General features: G+C 38.4%; 1 protein-coding gene across 1 annotated transcript in view; it reads left to right on the forward strand.

Moving 5' to 3' along the window:
• The first annotated feature begins 2,134 nt into the window (after positions 1 to 2,134).
• The window catches only part of plcb2 (phospholipase C, beta 2), a 46,860-nt gene continuing 30,733 nt past the window's right edge, over positions 2,135 to 18,261 (forward strand). Inside the window, exons 1-13 of the mRNA XM_072690493.1 lie at positions 2,135 to 2,218; positions 2,593 to 2,670; positions 4,371 to 4,439; positions 6,472 to 6,612; positions 10,193 to 10,272; positions 10,527 to 10,580; positions 11,456 to 11,531; positions 12,461 to 12,561; positions 13,272 to 13,429; positions 14,485 to 14,631; positions 15,330 to 15,487; positions 16,659 to 16,741; positions 16,826 to 16,910. Coding sequence (XP_072546594.1) covers positions 2,135 to 2,218; positions 2,593 to 2,670; positions 4,371 to 4,439; positions 6,472 to 6,612; positions 10,193 to 10,272; positions 10,527 to 10,580; positions 11,456 to 11,531; positions 12,461 to 12,561; positions 13,272 to 13,429; positions 14,485 to 14,631; positions 15,330 to 15,487; positions 16,659 to 16,741; positions 16,826 to 16,910 — 1,314 coding nt within the window. The remainder of the gene's footprint in view (positions 2,219 to 2,592; positions 2,671 to 4,370; positions 4,440 to 6,471; positions 6,613 to 10,192; positions 10,273 to 10,526; positions 10,581 to 11,455; positions 11,532 to 12,460; positions 12,562 to 13,271; positions 13,430 to 14,484; positions 14,632 to 15,329; positions 15,488 to 16,658; positions 16,742 to 16,825; positions 16,911 to 18,261) is intronic.

The following is an 18,261-nucleotide window of genomic DNA, read 5'->3' on the forward strand; positions in this document are numbered from 1 at the left end:
TCTCATCCAACCACAATCAAATTCACACTTGCTGGATGCCGCAGTTTATCTGGATATGATCCGAGCCGGAATGAAAACAAACTGAAATGAAATAGGAGTAATGAGGCTGTTTTTAAATTGTAAGAAGTAAAAAGTACAGATAATTGCGTGAAAATTTAAGGAGTAGAAGTAAAAAGTCGCTTGAAAAATAATCATCATTGTTTGGACATGGTCATACTTTGAACTTCTGGTGCTTCTACCAAAAAGTGTTGGTATCAAATTGTTGCTATGGTATCCCAGCTGGCTGCTGTAGGGTTGCTTTGCTGTTTCAATGTTTGCTATGCTCTTGCTAAGTAGTTTCTATGGCACTCCAGGTGATTGCAATGGGGTGCGATGGGATTCTACAGAATTGTCAATTTTTGAAATGGCAAGCAGTCTTAAAATTAATTTCCTTTTTTTTCACATTTAAACTTAGACAGTTATTACATAACACATTTGCTGTATGAATACTTATACATGATGTGCAATTATTTAAAGGTAAGAAAGTAAACACCAGCAACAGTTTTGTATTAGAAATGCATTTTACAAAATAAAATAGAAAACATGGCATCAAGCCATATGTTGTCAAGCATTCTGTAGTCACTTAATTATGCAATTATTCCATTTGTGTTTTATTATTGTAAGATTTTAAGAATACAGTAGGTAATATTAATGACTTTGACCAAAAGCGTTGTATGAATTTATATAATAAATAAGAAAATCTCTGATGACTGAAAAAAAAGACTTTCTTCAAAGATCATCAGAGAATTTAAATGATGTCATCAGAGTTTTTTTCTTGGTAACACATATTTTGTAATATTTATTTGGCATTTTGTTGTTTTTTATATATAACTATAAAAATATATAAACATATTTGACAGTTAAATACTATTGCAATTTAAATGGTGGAAACACTCTGGCTCTCACCTCCAGAATTCCTCTGGAAACCTCTAGAGATAATATATATCTTATATTATATAAGTATAATTGATTACAAAGTGAAATATAACCAAATTGATACCTCAAGAACTGTTCAAACAATATTTTTTTGTATTTACAAAAACAAAAAGATTGTCCTACTATTAAGTGTTTTTTGTGTAATATTTAAATGTTTACATTTAAATATTTAAATGGGTTAAGGACCCAAAAAGGACGTTTCCAAAGAAACTGTTATTTTTTCTTTTACATACGTTAGTGTATTTGATGGAATTTTATGCAGGTATATCACATTTATAAAATATGTATTTTATAATAAATTGGCTACGTACTTCCACTATTAACCCATGTACACTTGTTATCCAAGCCTACACTTTATTCCCTTGAATAACTACAATACTCTTATAATTACATCACTACAACTCCATAGGCCCTATCATAGAACTTTGTGGGACTCCATAAAATAAGCTAACTGAAATGTCTTCTAAATAATTCCTAATGGTTTCTGCAGTGTAAATTGTAAGTGTAAGGACTATAGCTATTGTCAATGCTTTCTATAAATTTTTGGGTCTTAAACCTGGTGCTGTTTTTTTAATGCCTAATACCAGGACACGCACTGCGCATGTCACCATGAAGATGGATCCGAAGGTTGTTGCACCATGGTCCTGGAGGAACGTTGCTTCGTTTCACTGTGTACTCTGTTTGTAGTTGAAATGACAATAAAAACCTACTTGACTTGACTTGAAGTGAATTGTGAACTTAGGGTTCAAAAGGATACAGCACCCCTTTTATTAAGCACTTTTATTAAGTCTAGTTTATTAAGTCTCTGGGCTTTTTACATCCCTGGACATTTTAATTTTAATCAATAAATGCTGAATGGATTCACCTGGGTCTTACACTTTATTCCATCACATTTGTAACTACATAACTCACCTCTTTGCTTTTTTTAAATATTAGTATAAATTGCAGTGGTTACAGAACAATACAGGGTTAAAAGCTTCAGGAACTCTCCAGAAAGTCATTTTTCCCCAATCATAGTTGAGTCCTCCCTCAATGCACTCATTTGCAATGCATATCAAAGGCATGGTGGTTTTGGAAGAGTCACCTCAGCCTCCACTGCTGTTAGTGTGTACGTTCTCCCCGATGCCCGGTCACCACACGCTGAGCTGACCAGGCCACGATGATCAGGAAGCGCTACTTTCTGAAAGAGCCTGAGGTCAAAGACTATTTAATCAAAGGAGAGAGGTTCACCAAATGGAAAGAGGTGAGTGCTCCAGCTGCCCTTTTCATAATCAGATATGACCTTCCAGGGAACAGAGTTCCTGGGAGTTTTATGCAGGCCAGGCCACACTCATGCTGCTGTTTCTGCTTGTGGGTTTGCAAATAGTGGACAAGTCAGGTGCTCAAGTGAATGCCTTTTGAGGAGATAGAAGGTTTTTATTTACAAGGAATCAAATGAATGAACATGCATCACATTTTTGTACAGGGTTTCATAAAGGTTCTTTAATAAAGGTAGTACAAAGGTATTCACATATGCACTATCCACAATCCAAGTGTTTTAAGAAATAATGTAAGACTATAGCTATTGTCAATGCTTCCTTTCAATTTTTGGAATTGTTTTCTAATGTCTTATGCCAGGACTCTACACGCACTGCGCATGTCACCATGAAGATGGATCCGAAGGGATTCTACCTGTACTGGATCAACCAGAGCAAAGTAAGCAGAGGGGGATCTTTGTTAGCTCTCTGCACATAAACCTACAACTTAGACATTCTTCACTTAGAACACATGTCTGTGCTTTCCCTCATCTAGAAGCTCTAACTTACTGGCTTCTTACCAGCTGGACAGGGCTGTCAGAGTAGAAAAAAACACTAAATTGTGTGAAGAATAGAGTTTCCAGTATTGGCAGTAGGACACAGTGGTTTTAGATGAAATCTGCAAGTCATGACCTTAGAATACACTGCATGAAACATCATCACAAAAAAGACCAAGAATCAGCCACTACATGATTTTCATGATTTATTTAGTAACTAGGCCTTAAGATTTCTCTCATTTTTTCTCTTTCCTTCATTTCCCCTGTGAATGAATGTACACTATATGGACAAAAGTAATAGGACACCTTCTTATTCATCGTTTCTTCCAAAGTCAATGGTATTAAAAAAGGGGTTTTGCTGGAGTAACTATCTCTACTGTCCAGTAACTGTCTTCTACTAGATTGTGGAGCGTTGCTGTGGAGATTTAATTGTAGTCAGCAACAAGAGCGTTAGTGAGGTCAGGATGGTGGATGATCACCACCCCACCTCATCCCCATCTCTCAGACTCATCTCAAAATTACTGGATGGGGCACCATCTATCATTCCAGAGAACACAGTTCCACTGCTCCACAGCTCAATGCTGGGTGGCTTTATACCCCTCTAGACCACACCTGGCATTAGGCAGCATGTTGCCAATAGGTTTATGTTTATCTGCTCCAGAGAGTTCTATTCTATTGGCAGTACTTCTCTACAGGGACTAGACAAGCTCTCTCTGTGTGTGTACATTTGCACATATGTGTCAGCAATGGGTGCAACTTTGAGGAGCTGAATGCATTTTTAGAAGGGGTGTCCACAAACATCTCTTTCCTTTCTCATCACTTTCCTGCTCTTGCTCTCTCTCTCTGTATCTCCTCATCTCTCCATCCTCCGCTCTCCGACCCTCTCCCTTTTTAGTTCTACCTTCCTCTCTCTCTCTCTCTCTCTCTCTCTCTCTCCCCTCTCTCGCTCTCTCCACTCTCTATTCCTCTCTCATTTTCTTCCCTCCTCCATGCTCTCTCTTCACTTTTTGTCCTCCCTTCCCCCTTTCTGCTAGAATACAACCCCCCCCCTCCCTCTATGTGTGTGTATGTGAGCTATTGATCTGTGGAGTTGTGTGTGGAGCTGTGCTGAAGGGATCATGTGTTGTTCAGGGATTATTAACAGGCTTTGCAGACTGATTGCACGTCCATAAGTCCCAAAAACACAAACAATTAACTATCATGAACAACCTGCACGTGACTCAACATCTGGAACATCTGCTGCTCAAATTAAACCTGTCCAAATAAGCAGTGGGAATCTCTACTCACACAGCGAGGGCGTCTGGTCCAACCACACAGACCTTCTGCATCTGAAGTGCTGGACGTCATTTCTAGCTTACACAGAAGCACTTTAATGCTTACAAATGGGTCACTTGAGAACATTGATAATTTGATAATCGGATCAAATTACCATCTGCTCAGAATCATGTGATGAAAGTTGATGGGGTCACTTCCATAGATTTAGACTTGTTGTCCTTTTCATGATTGCATTCGACACGCCCTGTTATGCTGGTCTAGACTGTAATCCGTGATCTGAGGTCATTATGGTGTGTTCTTAGTGGGAGTGTGTTTCTTTTCATTACAGGAACTGGAAATCCTGGACATTGCGAACATTCGGGACACGAGGACAGGGAAATATGCCAAACTGCCCAAAGTAAATGACATATATTAGTTTATACTCATGTTTTTTCATATCTCTTTTGTCACACACACACACACACAAAAACATCTCCAAAATAGTAAAAAAGAAGGAAAAACCTTTTTAACTTTCAATGGAAGTCAATGTAAAAAGATGTTATTCCAAGTCAATTTAGAGCATTTCTATTGGCCGAATCATCATGAAATCTGGACGTAATGTAAAGCACAACTGCCAGATTTACATTATGTCAAAAATTGAAAAATGGCAAAAAAATAGGATAGGCAAGGTTTTCGCGTGACAGTGACGAGAACCTCACTGCTAGTAGCTTCAAATTGAAGGATTTGTATACATTTGCCTGCCAAACAGTGGCATTCAGAAGAGCAATATCGTGATCTAATGCCATGATCACATTACGCACACACACACACACACACACACACACACACACACACACACAGGGAAAGAGAGAGGGAGGGAGGGAGGGAGAGAGAGAGAGAGTGATCTATTGATCAGATCATGCATTAGAGGAAGACTAATTGACTTAGACATTGTGATTTCCCCCCTGAGAACTGCTGTGAGGAATCAGTGCTTATAGAGCAGAAGAGGCCGTCCACAGAAACAGAGTCAAAACAGAGCAACAAAATACAAAAAAATTGTGGATTCTCTTCCAGAAATTCCATTTTCAGATGTTCTTCATCAGTGATGTGACTTAGCTAAAGAAAAAGAGCTGTGTGTGCTCATTTAGGGTCAAATCAATATGTTTTCTTAATTGGAAATCTCCCTCGGAGTCTCTCGCACATACACACACACACACACACACACTCACACACACCTACCTACACACTCGCAAACAGCTGGTGTTCTCTTATGTTGTTTGAAATTTGCATTGCACTAGATTTGCTTGCCGGGCTTGGCTTGTACTCACAGATGTCCTTTGTATGGAAAGTAGAAGCAAGGGCGTTCAGAGTTTAAACACCCGTAACTGTGTGTGTGTGTGTGTGTGTGTGTGTGTGTGTGTAATGTGTATGACAGTGATTTCAGAAGTCAGGTGGAACTGATTATAGCCACACTTGCTAATCAGAAGTATACTGAGTGTTGTCAAACTCTATGTTCTTATTAAGATGCTCCAAATACACAGTGGATGTGAATAGGGCCTACTTTTCATTCATCTATCCCTTAATGTCATGAAACATGAAATTAATTACAGTTTAAAACATGTTTTAAAGGAATAGTTTGTCAAAAAAAGACATTGTTTACCACTTATTTCCGATACTACCCCAGAATGCAGTTGATCAATCAAGACATATTTGCTATCTGAATTTAGCTTTAGGGAGTTGCTAAGCTAACATTGCTAACAAACACCGGATTTAGAGTGTTACCACTTCCGAAAACATCTCTCAACCTCCTCTAAACATCTGTTAGCACATAACATTAGCTATTCTAATGAAAGAATGGCGGCTGTTATCTCACCTCAGCTCAGTCTTTTACAGTCATTAACCCACATGGCCATTAGAAACATCACTGATGTAAGCCAGAACAGCAGCCCTGTGGTTATTGTGACCCTGTAGGCAGGGGTAGTGCCTTATTCTCTGTTTTAAACACTCTGCTACGGAGCTGCAGGACACTAAGCTGAACGGATGCACCATGAATGAGAGCAGGCAACTGTAAGTCATCTCCTTTTATAAACCAAACTAAGAACACTATGCCAAATGTGTCTTGGCTGATCAACTACATCTGGGGTCAGGGATAAGTCATGATAGTTGGATTTGTCACCGAACTGTTCCTGTGCTTATCATCTAAAGTTTGTTATTTAGTTTAGTAGAATGGGAGATGATAGGCTAATTTTGCTAACAAATACTGTACTGTCCTAAAGCATGACCTTGAGTCAGTTTAAATTCAAATAAACATATAAAATCATACAGACAGTCAAACGCACATAACACGGATTTTAGACTTTATTATTCTACACTTTATTATTCTAGAGTTTTTCATGTCATACAGTTACATAGTTTCTTGATATACCAGTGATGTTTTTTTCTGTCCACAGCAACCAAAGGTTCGGAATGTGTTCAACATGGACTTCCCCGACAGTAATCATTTGGCAAAAGCCTTGACCATAGTGTCTGGCCTTGACACTGTCAATCTTACCTACCACAATTTCTTTGCAGCCAAAGACAAAGTTGTCCAGGTAAGGCCTTTTCCAAGTTTCCCCTCATTACTGCCTCTCCCAGTGTTAGACAGTTAACCCTGAGTTAACCTGAATACCTGTTCAGTACCTATGCACACCCACACAAAGCTTGTCTAGTCCCTGTAGAGAAGTGTGGCCAATAGAATAGGACTCTCTGGAGAGATAAACATGAACCTATTGGCTCCATCTGTATATTTTCTTGCTTCTTTTATTTCTTTATTTCTATATTTCTATATTTTCATATTTTTATTTTTTATTTTTAATTTAAATTTAACTTAAATGTAACTTTTATTTTATTTATTTTATTTTTTTGCACTTTTGCACTTTATTTCATTAAGTTAAGGTTTAGTTTAAGTTTAAATTTAGATCTTTATTGTATAGCTTTGATGTGGGCAGACTGTCAAAAAAGCATTTCACTGCAAGTTATACTGTGTATTACTATGTATGTGACAAATAAAATTTGATTTGAATTTGATTTGAACCATGTCTAATCCCAGGCATGGGCTACAGGGGTATAAAGCTCCCCAGCATTAAGCTATGCATGCTGCTATATGTATACATAAATCTATACAGATATATTAAATATATATATATATATATATATATATATATATATATATATATATATATATACACACACACACACACACACACACACTAAATATATCTATGTACTATATATATATACTATATATAGTACATAGATCTAGTATATTGGGATGGAGCACCATAAGGCCAACAAAGGTCTCGAGGACATCATGCCTTGACAGGTCAGATCTGTTGTGGTACAAGGGGGCCTACTCAATGTAACGCAGGTGATTCTAATGTTATGAATGATTGGTGTATATAAAATGTTCTCTAATTTCTGTTCAGTTTGAGATATAATATGATGCTTACTTACTGGGTGCACTCCTCTATCCCTTAAACATCATGGCAGATTTATTAGCTCTTACCAAAGCTATACTTACCTCCTAATTTTATATTCATGTCTGCTTGATGCCACGCCCATGGACCGCTGCTAAGTTATGAGCTCTGGCGCTTTATTCAAAGCAGCCGTGGTTGCTGAGGCTAGACAAATGTAATTTATGAGTTTATGACTCCAATATCCTGCTCACTGGTGTAGATCCTCAACGCTTAGCCAATATGTTGCTTCATGGCATTGAAGGAATAGTTCAACCCACAGTGCTTACTGTGCTAACAGTGAACGGAAGCCAGTAGTGCTGGTTAGCTGGATGTCAGACTACTGTTTCAAAAGGGTTATATCAAGGAAAACTGAATTTTAAATGGATTAGCTTAATAGTATGTAGCTCACACCCCAGTTCATAAATGTGTGTCACACAGTCTAGGCTGCAGCTGAGCTAAAACGATCTTGCTGTCGGTCTGTTCTTGAATTGGTTTCTCCTCAGGACTCGTTTGAATTCTCCAGTTCATTCCATACATTGATCAAGATACAGGTCAAGTTGGTAAAAATATATATAGTTGCAGATGAATAATTTCATTCCAAAAGCCTGACAATTGTGATGATTGTTATTAGACATATATTGCAATAAAACATATTTTTTTTCTCACAGCAAAATGAATAAATATTGCACTGAAAATTATAGGTTGTAAAGACTCACGTTCCAACCCAAGGAATACTTACCTACACTGAACACACTGATGAAACATACAAAATAGAAGAAGATGGCTTTCATGTGTTTTAGAAAATGAAACCCCTATATATTTCCATATATTGGTCTCAAGGTACAGTAGCAGTCCTGGAAATATAAAAAAGGATTGATGATTGATGAAAATGATAATTTCAACATTTTTTGCATAATGCTACTCAAATGCTGGAATTGGTCTTCAAGGGAAATAGGAAAACTACATGAAATACACAAATAATAGAATATGTAATAATGTAGAAAAGCACAAGTTTGTCTTGTGCCCTCTAGTGGCTGAAACACTGACTGGAGAGAACGGACAGTGATGGGACATCGCTACAGAACAATTGTCCTGTTTTTTTTTTAACATCAGGCTCAGAGTTTTACACTTATAGTCTAACTGTCCAGCAGGAGCATTACTCATTTCCCTTAACAGCACTGTGATGAAAGTCTGTGAATTCAACAATAAGCCAGTGTGATACTCTATATGACAGCATACCATGTTACGTTGACATTATAGATGGGTTATACTGTATTAAAGCCCTTTTTTGTAATGCTACTGTAACATCATCATATCAGTATTGAAATCATTATATCTCAATATATACCATATCTTCAGAATTATTGTTTGACTATGCACCAAAATACCACTATTAGTTTCCACAGTTTTTTATTCTTTTTAGTTTTCCTTTTTTTAAATATGATAAAATGGCTAGCTGTACTGATATCTGGGACCTGTGCTAAACGTACAGTAGCCTAACTAATTATTTTGGTAATTCAGTTCTTTTAGTAACTGCGGTCGGGGAGGACATAAACGACTAGACATTCATATAATAATGAGGTTATGAAGGATGAAGTAATACATACAAGCAAACAAAGAAAAGACTACAAAAAATCTTGCCATGTATTTGTGTATGTGTAAGTGTGCATGCATGTTAATGTGTTAATGGGACCAGAAACATTCGGGTAGAGGCACCAGATATGTGGGATATGTGGGATATTTAAATAGGTGGGAGTTAAAGTATTTCTAAGAAGGTTGAGAAGTTCCGATCATTTTTTTTATATTCATGAGATTTGTAGCTTAACTAATTAATGTTCACTAATTTACACAACCTGGAAGTTACCAACATAAAATAAGCATGTGAAATCCAAGTTTGTTTGCATTACATTGTATAATCCCACAATGCAACGCAAAACGGAAAGGGAGTAGTTTCTCACATCTGGAAAAATTCTAAAATGTATGTCGGCATAGTAACGCTTCATCACTTCCTGTTAGTACCAAATGATCTAGTACATATATATTTTGTGTACTAACCTGCCAAACCTGCAAACCTTATAGGATTAGTGTGCAGTGCTTAATTGGGACGCAGCCTTTTATTTTCCCCATCCACTTTCAAGCAAAGTTTTTGAGAATCAGTGTTTCAATGAGAATTTGCTCCTGGGCACCCCCTATAGGTGGGGAGTGTAATTCACTTTTACACCACTGCTGTAAACACAAATTGTGCTTTGAGCTCCCCCTTATTACACATGCCATTTAGAAGCTGAGAGATACAGACCCAGCATCTGCAGTGAAAGCAGCATGTGGACTGAGGCGGTAGAGCAATATCACACAGTCAGGATAGTACAGAGCCCCTGAAGGGATGTGGTGTTTTTTTTTAGGTGATAGTATCGCATGCTCACCTGATAGTGTTTGGGTGCTCAGCACTTTTTTACCTAAACAAATACACCACGTCCCTTTAGGGGCTCCATACGATAGTTCTCCAGATGCTACTGATTGCTAATAGTATATATTGTGCACCATAACGAGCAGCAGGACAGCCTGTGCAGGTGCCAGAATGAACATGCTGCACAATTTAAAGCATCATGATCAATTTGAGATGAAGTAGGTTAAGGCTAACATTAAGGCTGCTTCTGTGCTTCTCCTCTCTTTGGTGCAGAACTGGGCTGACGATATCCTGTCCATTGCCTACAACGCTCAGAGGGCCAATGTCTGCAGACAGGTCTTCCTGGACAAACTGTAAGTGACCCAATATGACATTTTTTTAATCTTACCACGATAAGAAGCTTGAGATTTAGTATTATTTGCTAAAATTGGCCTGTGTTTTTTATGCTGCTGTGTTGTAAAATGAGAGTCATTGCTTATGCTTAGTACTGAATGTAACAAATACACCTATTATTGTAGCAGAGTATGAATTTATTACTACTTTAGTATTTTAAAAAAATGGTTTGATTATTTCTGAAGACCCTTTTGCAATATTCTGCTTGGTACAGGTATGTCCGTCTCTCGCTGCACACCAGTAAAGATGGCAAGATCCCGGTTAAACTGTAAGAAAGAATCCTATGTTATTTACTTTGCTTTTTCCCTGATAATTGCTTCATTATTGTTTACATTCTTAAGAGCAGTTAAATGCTCAAGTTACTTTTGTGATCATCATGACATAAACATTGTTTTCGTTCTCTATATACTAGTTCTCCTTCAGTTATGCAAAATAGCCTGTTTTTACAAAATGATAAAAGTATGTGGACACAACTATATAAGCCAGTCGAACATCCCATTCCAAACTTATGGGCATTCATATTTAAGAGCTTTAGACAACATACTCACACAGCACAATATAATTGATGGGCATGGGTATTATTGCAACTCTGTTATTGTGCTGTTTTATACTTTATATCAACATGATATGAATTTGATGAAACACGGCCATGATAATAGAGAGAGAAAAAGAAAAATCTTGAGATCTCACATTAATTTCAAGATCTCAGAACAATTATTCCAGTATCTTGGGAAAACAATATTTTTATGTCGTAATGATTACAGTGATAACCAGATAGCTCAAATTAAATTAATAATAAATGCTTAATCACAGGAAAGAAATTGAGTTATACCATAACTAAGATGGACCTCGCCCCAATGCCCCAACTCCCCAACTCCTTAAATCCTGCTTTTATATAAACCCTCCACTCTCACTCCGTCTTTGTGTTGAAAAACATTGCACCCACCACCATCCTGTTTCTTCCCTCTGCACCCCTTTGAAGCCCCCTGAACTCCTGCCCAACACACTTCTGAGTTCGCCTCCCTATGCTAGCTCCTAAGTGTGGTCCTTACTTATATCAAACATCTATCTGCTGGAATGTTGCCTTTGGTTTTATGTTGTGCAGACCTTTATATATGCTATACTTTTACCATTATGTTGTAGCATCTATAAGATGTTTCCAGCGGATAAGAAAAGAGTGGAGAGTGCACTGGCAGCTGCACACCTCCCCAAGGGAAAGGTGAGAAAGTTATGGTTGTGTGATATTGTTTAGATGTATATTTTGTGACTGTAAATGGTCACAAAATATGTGTAATATTGATTTCAGTAGTCCAGTTTCAGTAGTTAATACAACAATACACTCACCACCCACAAGACACATACAGATATAGCCACATGTACACTCTCTGCCCACTTTATTAGAAACACCTACCTTGTACTTGCACTCACTGGCCTCTTTAGGAGCTCCACCTACCTTATAGATCCACCATATAACAGTGCAATTTACGGAAGCCCATCTTTTATAACACGCAGTGTCTTGCAAATGTATTGAATCTTTCCACAAAAGGATTCCATTCAAACTGATCAGACTGGTTTGACCTACCAATGACATTTGAAATGTTTGATATGCTTGACATTTTGGGTTTCATCATATTTTGATTTGAAAGCCTAAACCTCAAATTATAAAGACACTCTTAAAATTGGTCTCTACCTGTGAAAGTGCACATTTTGTAGATTAAAGACCCCCCCTAATTTAAGTACTTTCTGTCTGATTATGAAGAAAATTAAAGATAAAGTTCTAGACAAGGTAGGTTGTGACATACTATCCAAGTTTTTGAATATCTCTGTGAGAACTGCTGGAGGATACATAAGCCGCATCATACTTGTGCCTAGACCAGACCAAAACACAGCACTAAAGCAAAGAAGAGACTTCAGAATGAGAAGGAAAGCCAACAATAACTTTGAAGAAGCTATAGAGTTCAGTGGCTGAGGCTGAAGGGAAGGTGCTCATGTCAGTTATATCAAGAACTCTGCTAACAAATGAATTTTGGTTTGTATAATTAAAAACGTCATTTGTAATCCAGACCCATCTGATGAGTTTTAATTGGTAAGACACTTGATCCAATACTTTGTGTGTGTGGTATTTTACAAATGTTTGTATTGTCTTAGTTTGATCACATGAAGCCTGATGTGTTCACTGAAGCTGCATTTAAGACCTTCCTCTCAAACCTGTGTCCAAGGCCAGAGATCTACGAAATCTTCACCTCCTAGTGAGTCTCTCTCCTGTACACAAATTCTTTTCTTATGTTACTGCATTATATATAATTCCTGATGCCCTGGGATATCCAAAGAAAATCATGAAAAACTCACATTAATGAACGAATGACTATAATGGACTTCAGTAATGGTAAACAACCAAGATAATTAGAAGCATTAGAAATGAGAAAACATGAGAAATTTGACAGCTGATGTGTAACCGTCATCTCCTGTGATTCAACCAGCTGTGACTTTGGCTGCGCTGTTAATTATTTCCAGGATTTCAGATGTTTTAAAACTAATGTTTACACAGTAAAATATTGTTTTCATAATGTCATTGTGAAATCACCTCATTTTATGAGGGAATTACTGTAAGGCTGATACTGAGCGGTGTCTTTTAGCATTATAGGATAGCACCTGACAGTTACAAGGAAGCACATTATTTATACTATATTTCTTTATATTTAAGGATATGGTAACATTTTTCCTATGTAAATTTATAGTAAATTACATACAGCTATTGGGTGACATTCATATTACATGTTACATGTTCTGTAAAATAATATGCGATAATATGCAATATATGCTTTATTTCATTAGTTCAGTTACAGTGTACAGTTATTTTGTAACTAATGGGTCGAGGCGGCCATTACTTACTGTCATAGTATGTAATATTACTGTAATATATTGGTGTTATGATCATGTTTGATGATGTAATTCTCAGCTCCACCAAGCCCTACATGACGAAGGAGAACTTCACCAAGTTCCTGCATGAGAAGCAGCGGGATTCACGGCTGAACGAGGAGCTTTACCCACCTTTGAGGCCTGAGCAAGTGAAGGCTCTGATAGACAAATATGAACCGTCCTCCAACGCTAACCGCAGTAAGTGGACGGCTGAGCATCACACCTCACTCTTCAATACAGTGCAGTAGGTCTGTAAGCATTTCTACACAGCACAGTGTTCTCACACTATATGAACTGTACTAAATGCCAGTTGTAGAATGTGTAACTGCTACCACGCTAAAGTGAAGGTTAGCCAAGATTTGAGTTTTTCAGAGATGTCTAGTAGTAATGTTTGCTGAGCAGATTCAAGTGAACTCTATATCCATATTATAGGTTTTAGGCCTGTATACATAGGAGTAGAGCTGCTGCTCCTTTGCATTGAGAGGAGCCAACGATAGTGGTTCGGGCGTCTGATAAGGATGCCCCCACAGTCTTCTCTCATTTGATTTTTACCGGGTATGGCCAATTGGGAGCAGACCCAGAAGAAGACCCATGACCCGCTGGAGGGATCATTTCTCACAGCTGGCCTGGGAGCCAGGGGAATCTTCTTGCTGGGAACAGGGACGCTTGGGCCTCTGTGCTTACCCTGTTGCTTCTGTATCCCTGAACTGGATCAAGCAGAAGAAGATGATGATAAAGAATATGATTATGAAGACAGCTTACTATTAATGTCTTACCCTAAACCCTATGCAGCTCAGTTGAAATCTTTTCAAAAAAGTGGGCATATGCAGGAGATGAGTCCAGTGGTGCATGCGTGACATCATATTGTGTGGCTCTGTACAACGATTTGTCCTTGTGTAATGACCAACTTTTGAGCCATGTAACAACAGGACTACAAGTGTAAGTCAAATATCTGCAGTTTACCTCTCTCCTTTGGTTTCATCTGTTAGGGACTGCACTAATACATGACAAAAAAAATTTCCTGTCTCTAGCTTAGCTACAAAAGGGCTACAGCATGCTGAAAAGAGAAGTAGCATCACTTACTTTTTATCCACCTCCAGCCTTTTAGTATTTCAACACTGAAATGAGGGAGTTGCTGCAAATAGTCTCTTTTGTATCTAGTTTATAGTTCATAATGTGCTTTATGTTTTGCATGTAGCCACTTCTTCTTTACTGTGAAAGCCTGACAAAGAGCTTTATACTGTATACCACAGGCCAGATATCCCCAGAGGGTCTCCTCTACTTCTTAATGGGGCCTGAGACATCACCTGTAGTGTTAGACAAACTGGCCCAGTGTCACGACATGACCCAGCCAATCCCTCACTACTTCATTAAATCTTCACACAACACCTATCTCACAGGTAACACTGCTTAAATGCTTGATACTTGTATTAAATAGCCCATAGTGTATCCTGGATTTCTATTCTATTATGTTTATCATTTGAATGTATGCATTAATAACTATACTAACATGTTTATGTTAATGGATGTTAATGTTGTTTGCCCTGATTGGCTACCATTTATCTTAACCTTATGCACTTTATTTGAATGTGAAGGGGTGCAAGGCTAAACTGACATGCTCTGAACTGAGAGATATATGTGTATACTTAGGAATCTTGAAAATGGACTGTTTCTGAAGCCTAATTTGTCAAAAAGTCAGTTGTCCATGATGTGGGCTCATTAACACGTGTTACTAGGAACTAGGATATGCTGCTGTCCTTACAAACAAGGATTAACAGCTCCCCCCACACCAGCACAGGGACAGCAAGCTCCCTGTTAATCCCTGTTTGTAAGACATACTGACTAGTTAAGGTTAACTCCATGTGATGTGAATTTTGTCCATTATCTTGACCTATTTTAAATAATGGCACCTTTAAAAAGACTGAAATTATTTATTAATAAATCAAACATTATATATTTTTTTCACCTTGTCCTGTGGTTTCACCTTGACCCTGTGGTTTAGTTTTGCTAAGTCACCAAGTCATTGAGTGGTTCCTGCCAAGTCACCAATCAGTGTGTGTGTGTGTGTGTGTGTGTGTGTGTGTGTGTGTTTCTAAAGCTGGGCAGTTTTCTGGTGTCTCCTCTCCGGAGATGTACCGGCAGTGTTTGCTTGCTGGCTGCCGCTGCCTAGAGCTGGATTGCTGGAAGGGCAAACCACCAGAGGAAGAACCAATCATCACCCACGGCTTCACCATGACAACCGAGATCCTGTTCAAGGTCAGATTACCTCCAATCAGTGCGGCGACTGTAATTGTGGTATAAATACTGGAGGAGGCATGACAGTCAGAGGCTAAGTGATGTGTCAGTCTGAATAGCTGTCAGAATGAGGCATACATTAGAAGTGGAGGTGCAGGTGGCAGGTGAATTTATGTAATAACCAAATTTGGTAATAAGCAGTTACATAATATCATTAACATACACATTTATCATTCTGGCATGTAATGTGTTCATGCAAGGGGTTGGACAATGGGAGCCAGTTTGCTGATTTCCATGCTCTAACAGACCTACTAAACCTAGCAATCAACAGATGAGTTGAAGCAAGTGTGCCTGAGCAGGAAAAGCCCAAAACTGTGCAGGAATCCAGCCAGGACCAGAATTGCCCACCCCTGTTTTATAGCATAGCATTGTATCTTTGTGAAGTAGCCCTGTTTACAACAGATGTTCACATTTTTACAGTTTTTCACATTGGTAGAAAACCATTTGTAGATGGATCGGCATAGTGCCTAGTTTCACCACCATTGCACATCATCAAATAACCCTTGTTTTTTTTTTTACAATTATGGCATTTGACAATTATCCCGAGTGACTTACGTTTGAATCATGTTGCACAGGTAGTTGAGTGTAGCCCAAGGATGTAGAAGCCTTGCTCAAGGACTACTACTGCCACAGTGCAGTGTGCTTGTCCAGCCAGAGTACTCTAGACTGCCATGCAGAGGGTGGTGTTGTTACTCACTATGCTACACCAACCTATTGAGAGTCTAGACATTTGGACCAAAATGGCCTTTAAAAATCTGTACCCTTCTAACGATTTTCTAAATGAAAATTTGGTATGTTGTATGGACAGAAGTATTGGGACACTAATCAGGACTTTCATCCTTTCTTCCTTTTTTGTTGGAGTTACTGTCTCTAATGAGCAGGAAAGGCTTTCTACTAGATTTTTGAGAATTGCTGTGAGGATTTGATTGCATTCAGTGACATGATGTTGGGTGATCACCACAACTCATCCCAAATGTATTGGATGGAGCACCATCATCATTCCAGAGAACACAGTTCCACTGTGTTCCACTTTATACCCCTCTAGCCCACACCGGGCATTAAGCATGGTACCTCCTGAGAGTCCTATTCTATTGGCAGTTCTTCTCTACACCTGGCCCTTTTTCTGTGGTAGGACGTGATTGAAGCAATTGCCGAGAGTGCGTTCAAAACCTCCAAATATCCAGTCATTCTCTCCTTCGAGAACCATGTGGACTCGTAAGACACTTTTCTTTATGCTGCAGTTTCACATTTCAGTTATTTTGCATTTATATGGACGCTGAATTGTGTTCTGTCTACTAGAGTGAAGCAGCAAGAGAAGATGGCTAACTACTGTAAGACGATATTTGGAGATGCTTTACTCACTGATCCCTTGGAGAAATATCCGGTAAGTAAAGTCCATTGTTAGAAACGCCATTCATTCATAACAAGCAGATAAGAGTGAAAGACAGCTGGCTTTATTGGGCATAAATCACCACAAAATTATATTGTAGACCTCACCAGTCTCTAAAGCACAAACCTTAGCCACAACAAAGTTTCAATATTTCTATCCCTACACTGTACTGTTCTATACCAAAACACCTGCTATGGACAACACTCTTTATATTCTTAAAGATTAGGTGTGCAACGAACAAGGACTATAAACAGTTTAGCTTCTAATATAAAGGTATTTTTCTTTCCACCTTTATTTGGCCAGCAGTTACCCTAACTGGTGTGCAGGTTCTTCAGTGTAATGGCTGTACCATGTAAGCCAAAAGAAATGGTAAATCTAAAGCAACTTCAACCAAAGCCAACTTCAGTCTCAGGAGGTTGCATCTCTGCCACTGTTTTCCATTTCTAACAACTGACTGAATCCAGTATTATCTACCAGTATTTGCAGTCTGTGACATACAGAGTTGTGACCTATTTGAACATCTATTACATTGGGCAGTATGTTGTTCTTATCCGAATTGTAAAATTGTAAATGTAAAAAGCTGTTTTCAGGAAACTGCCATCCACAATCCACTCTCGCCTTTAGCCGGAGATCAGTCACTACTTCATCTAAATATATAGCAGCTGCATTGCGAGTCCTTTGTTACAACACAATGGACAGAAGAACATTGCATTAGCAATGCATCAAACCCTCTCGACGCTATGAGCAAAAACAAAAGCAACAGCTCTTCACAGTTAAAAACAAAGATGCTATTGCATTTGTTGGTGCTTGTTATCAACATAGTCACCAGGAACGAAATGCGAAGCCATGCTACATTTTTCAAAACATATTCAAAACACAACTCGCTAATTTGCTTGTCTGTCCATGAGCTTTTGTTAAAAACTGTGAAGTATCTTGATTTTCTTATCAAGATTTTTATTATCCATGTAGGCTTTAGCTGGCTAATTAACAAGCTGACAGAGTGAAGTACTGAATGTGTATCGGTGTCATATTACAGAGAGAGAGAGAGAGAGAGAGAGAGAGAGAGAGAGAGAGAGAGAGAGAGAGAGAGAGAGAGAGAGACAGAGAGACATTTACAACCTGAGGACCAGCCAATCAAATGTTTGCTCACTTGCCCGTCCGGCTTATTTAACTTCTTATGGGAAAGGCCCTTAGCATGTTGTCAGGAATTTCCCTGAGGGCAAATAGAGGCTAAAGGGAAGTGGGCCTATTAAAACCAGTACTGAAACGTTGGCTGGAGTGATGTTTTATCTTTCAGAATTGGTTTATTCAGCTGTTACCCCTAATTATGTTAATTGTTAACCTG

This window comes from Salminus brasiliensis, chromosome 10 (assembly GCF_030463535.1).
Source record: "Salminus brasiliensis chromosome 10, fSalBra1.hap2, whole genome shotgun sequence".
Taxonomy (NCBI): domain Eukaryota; kingdom Metazoa; phylum Chordata; class Actinopteri; order Characiformes; family Bryconidae; genus Salminus; species Salminus brasiliensis.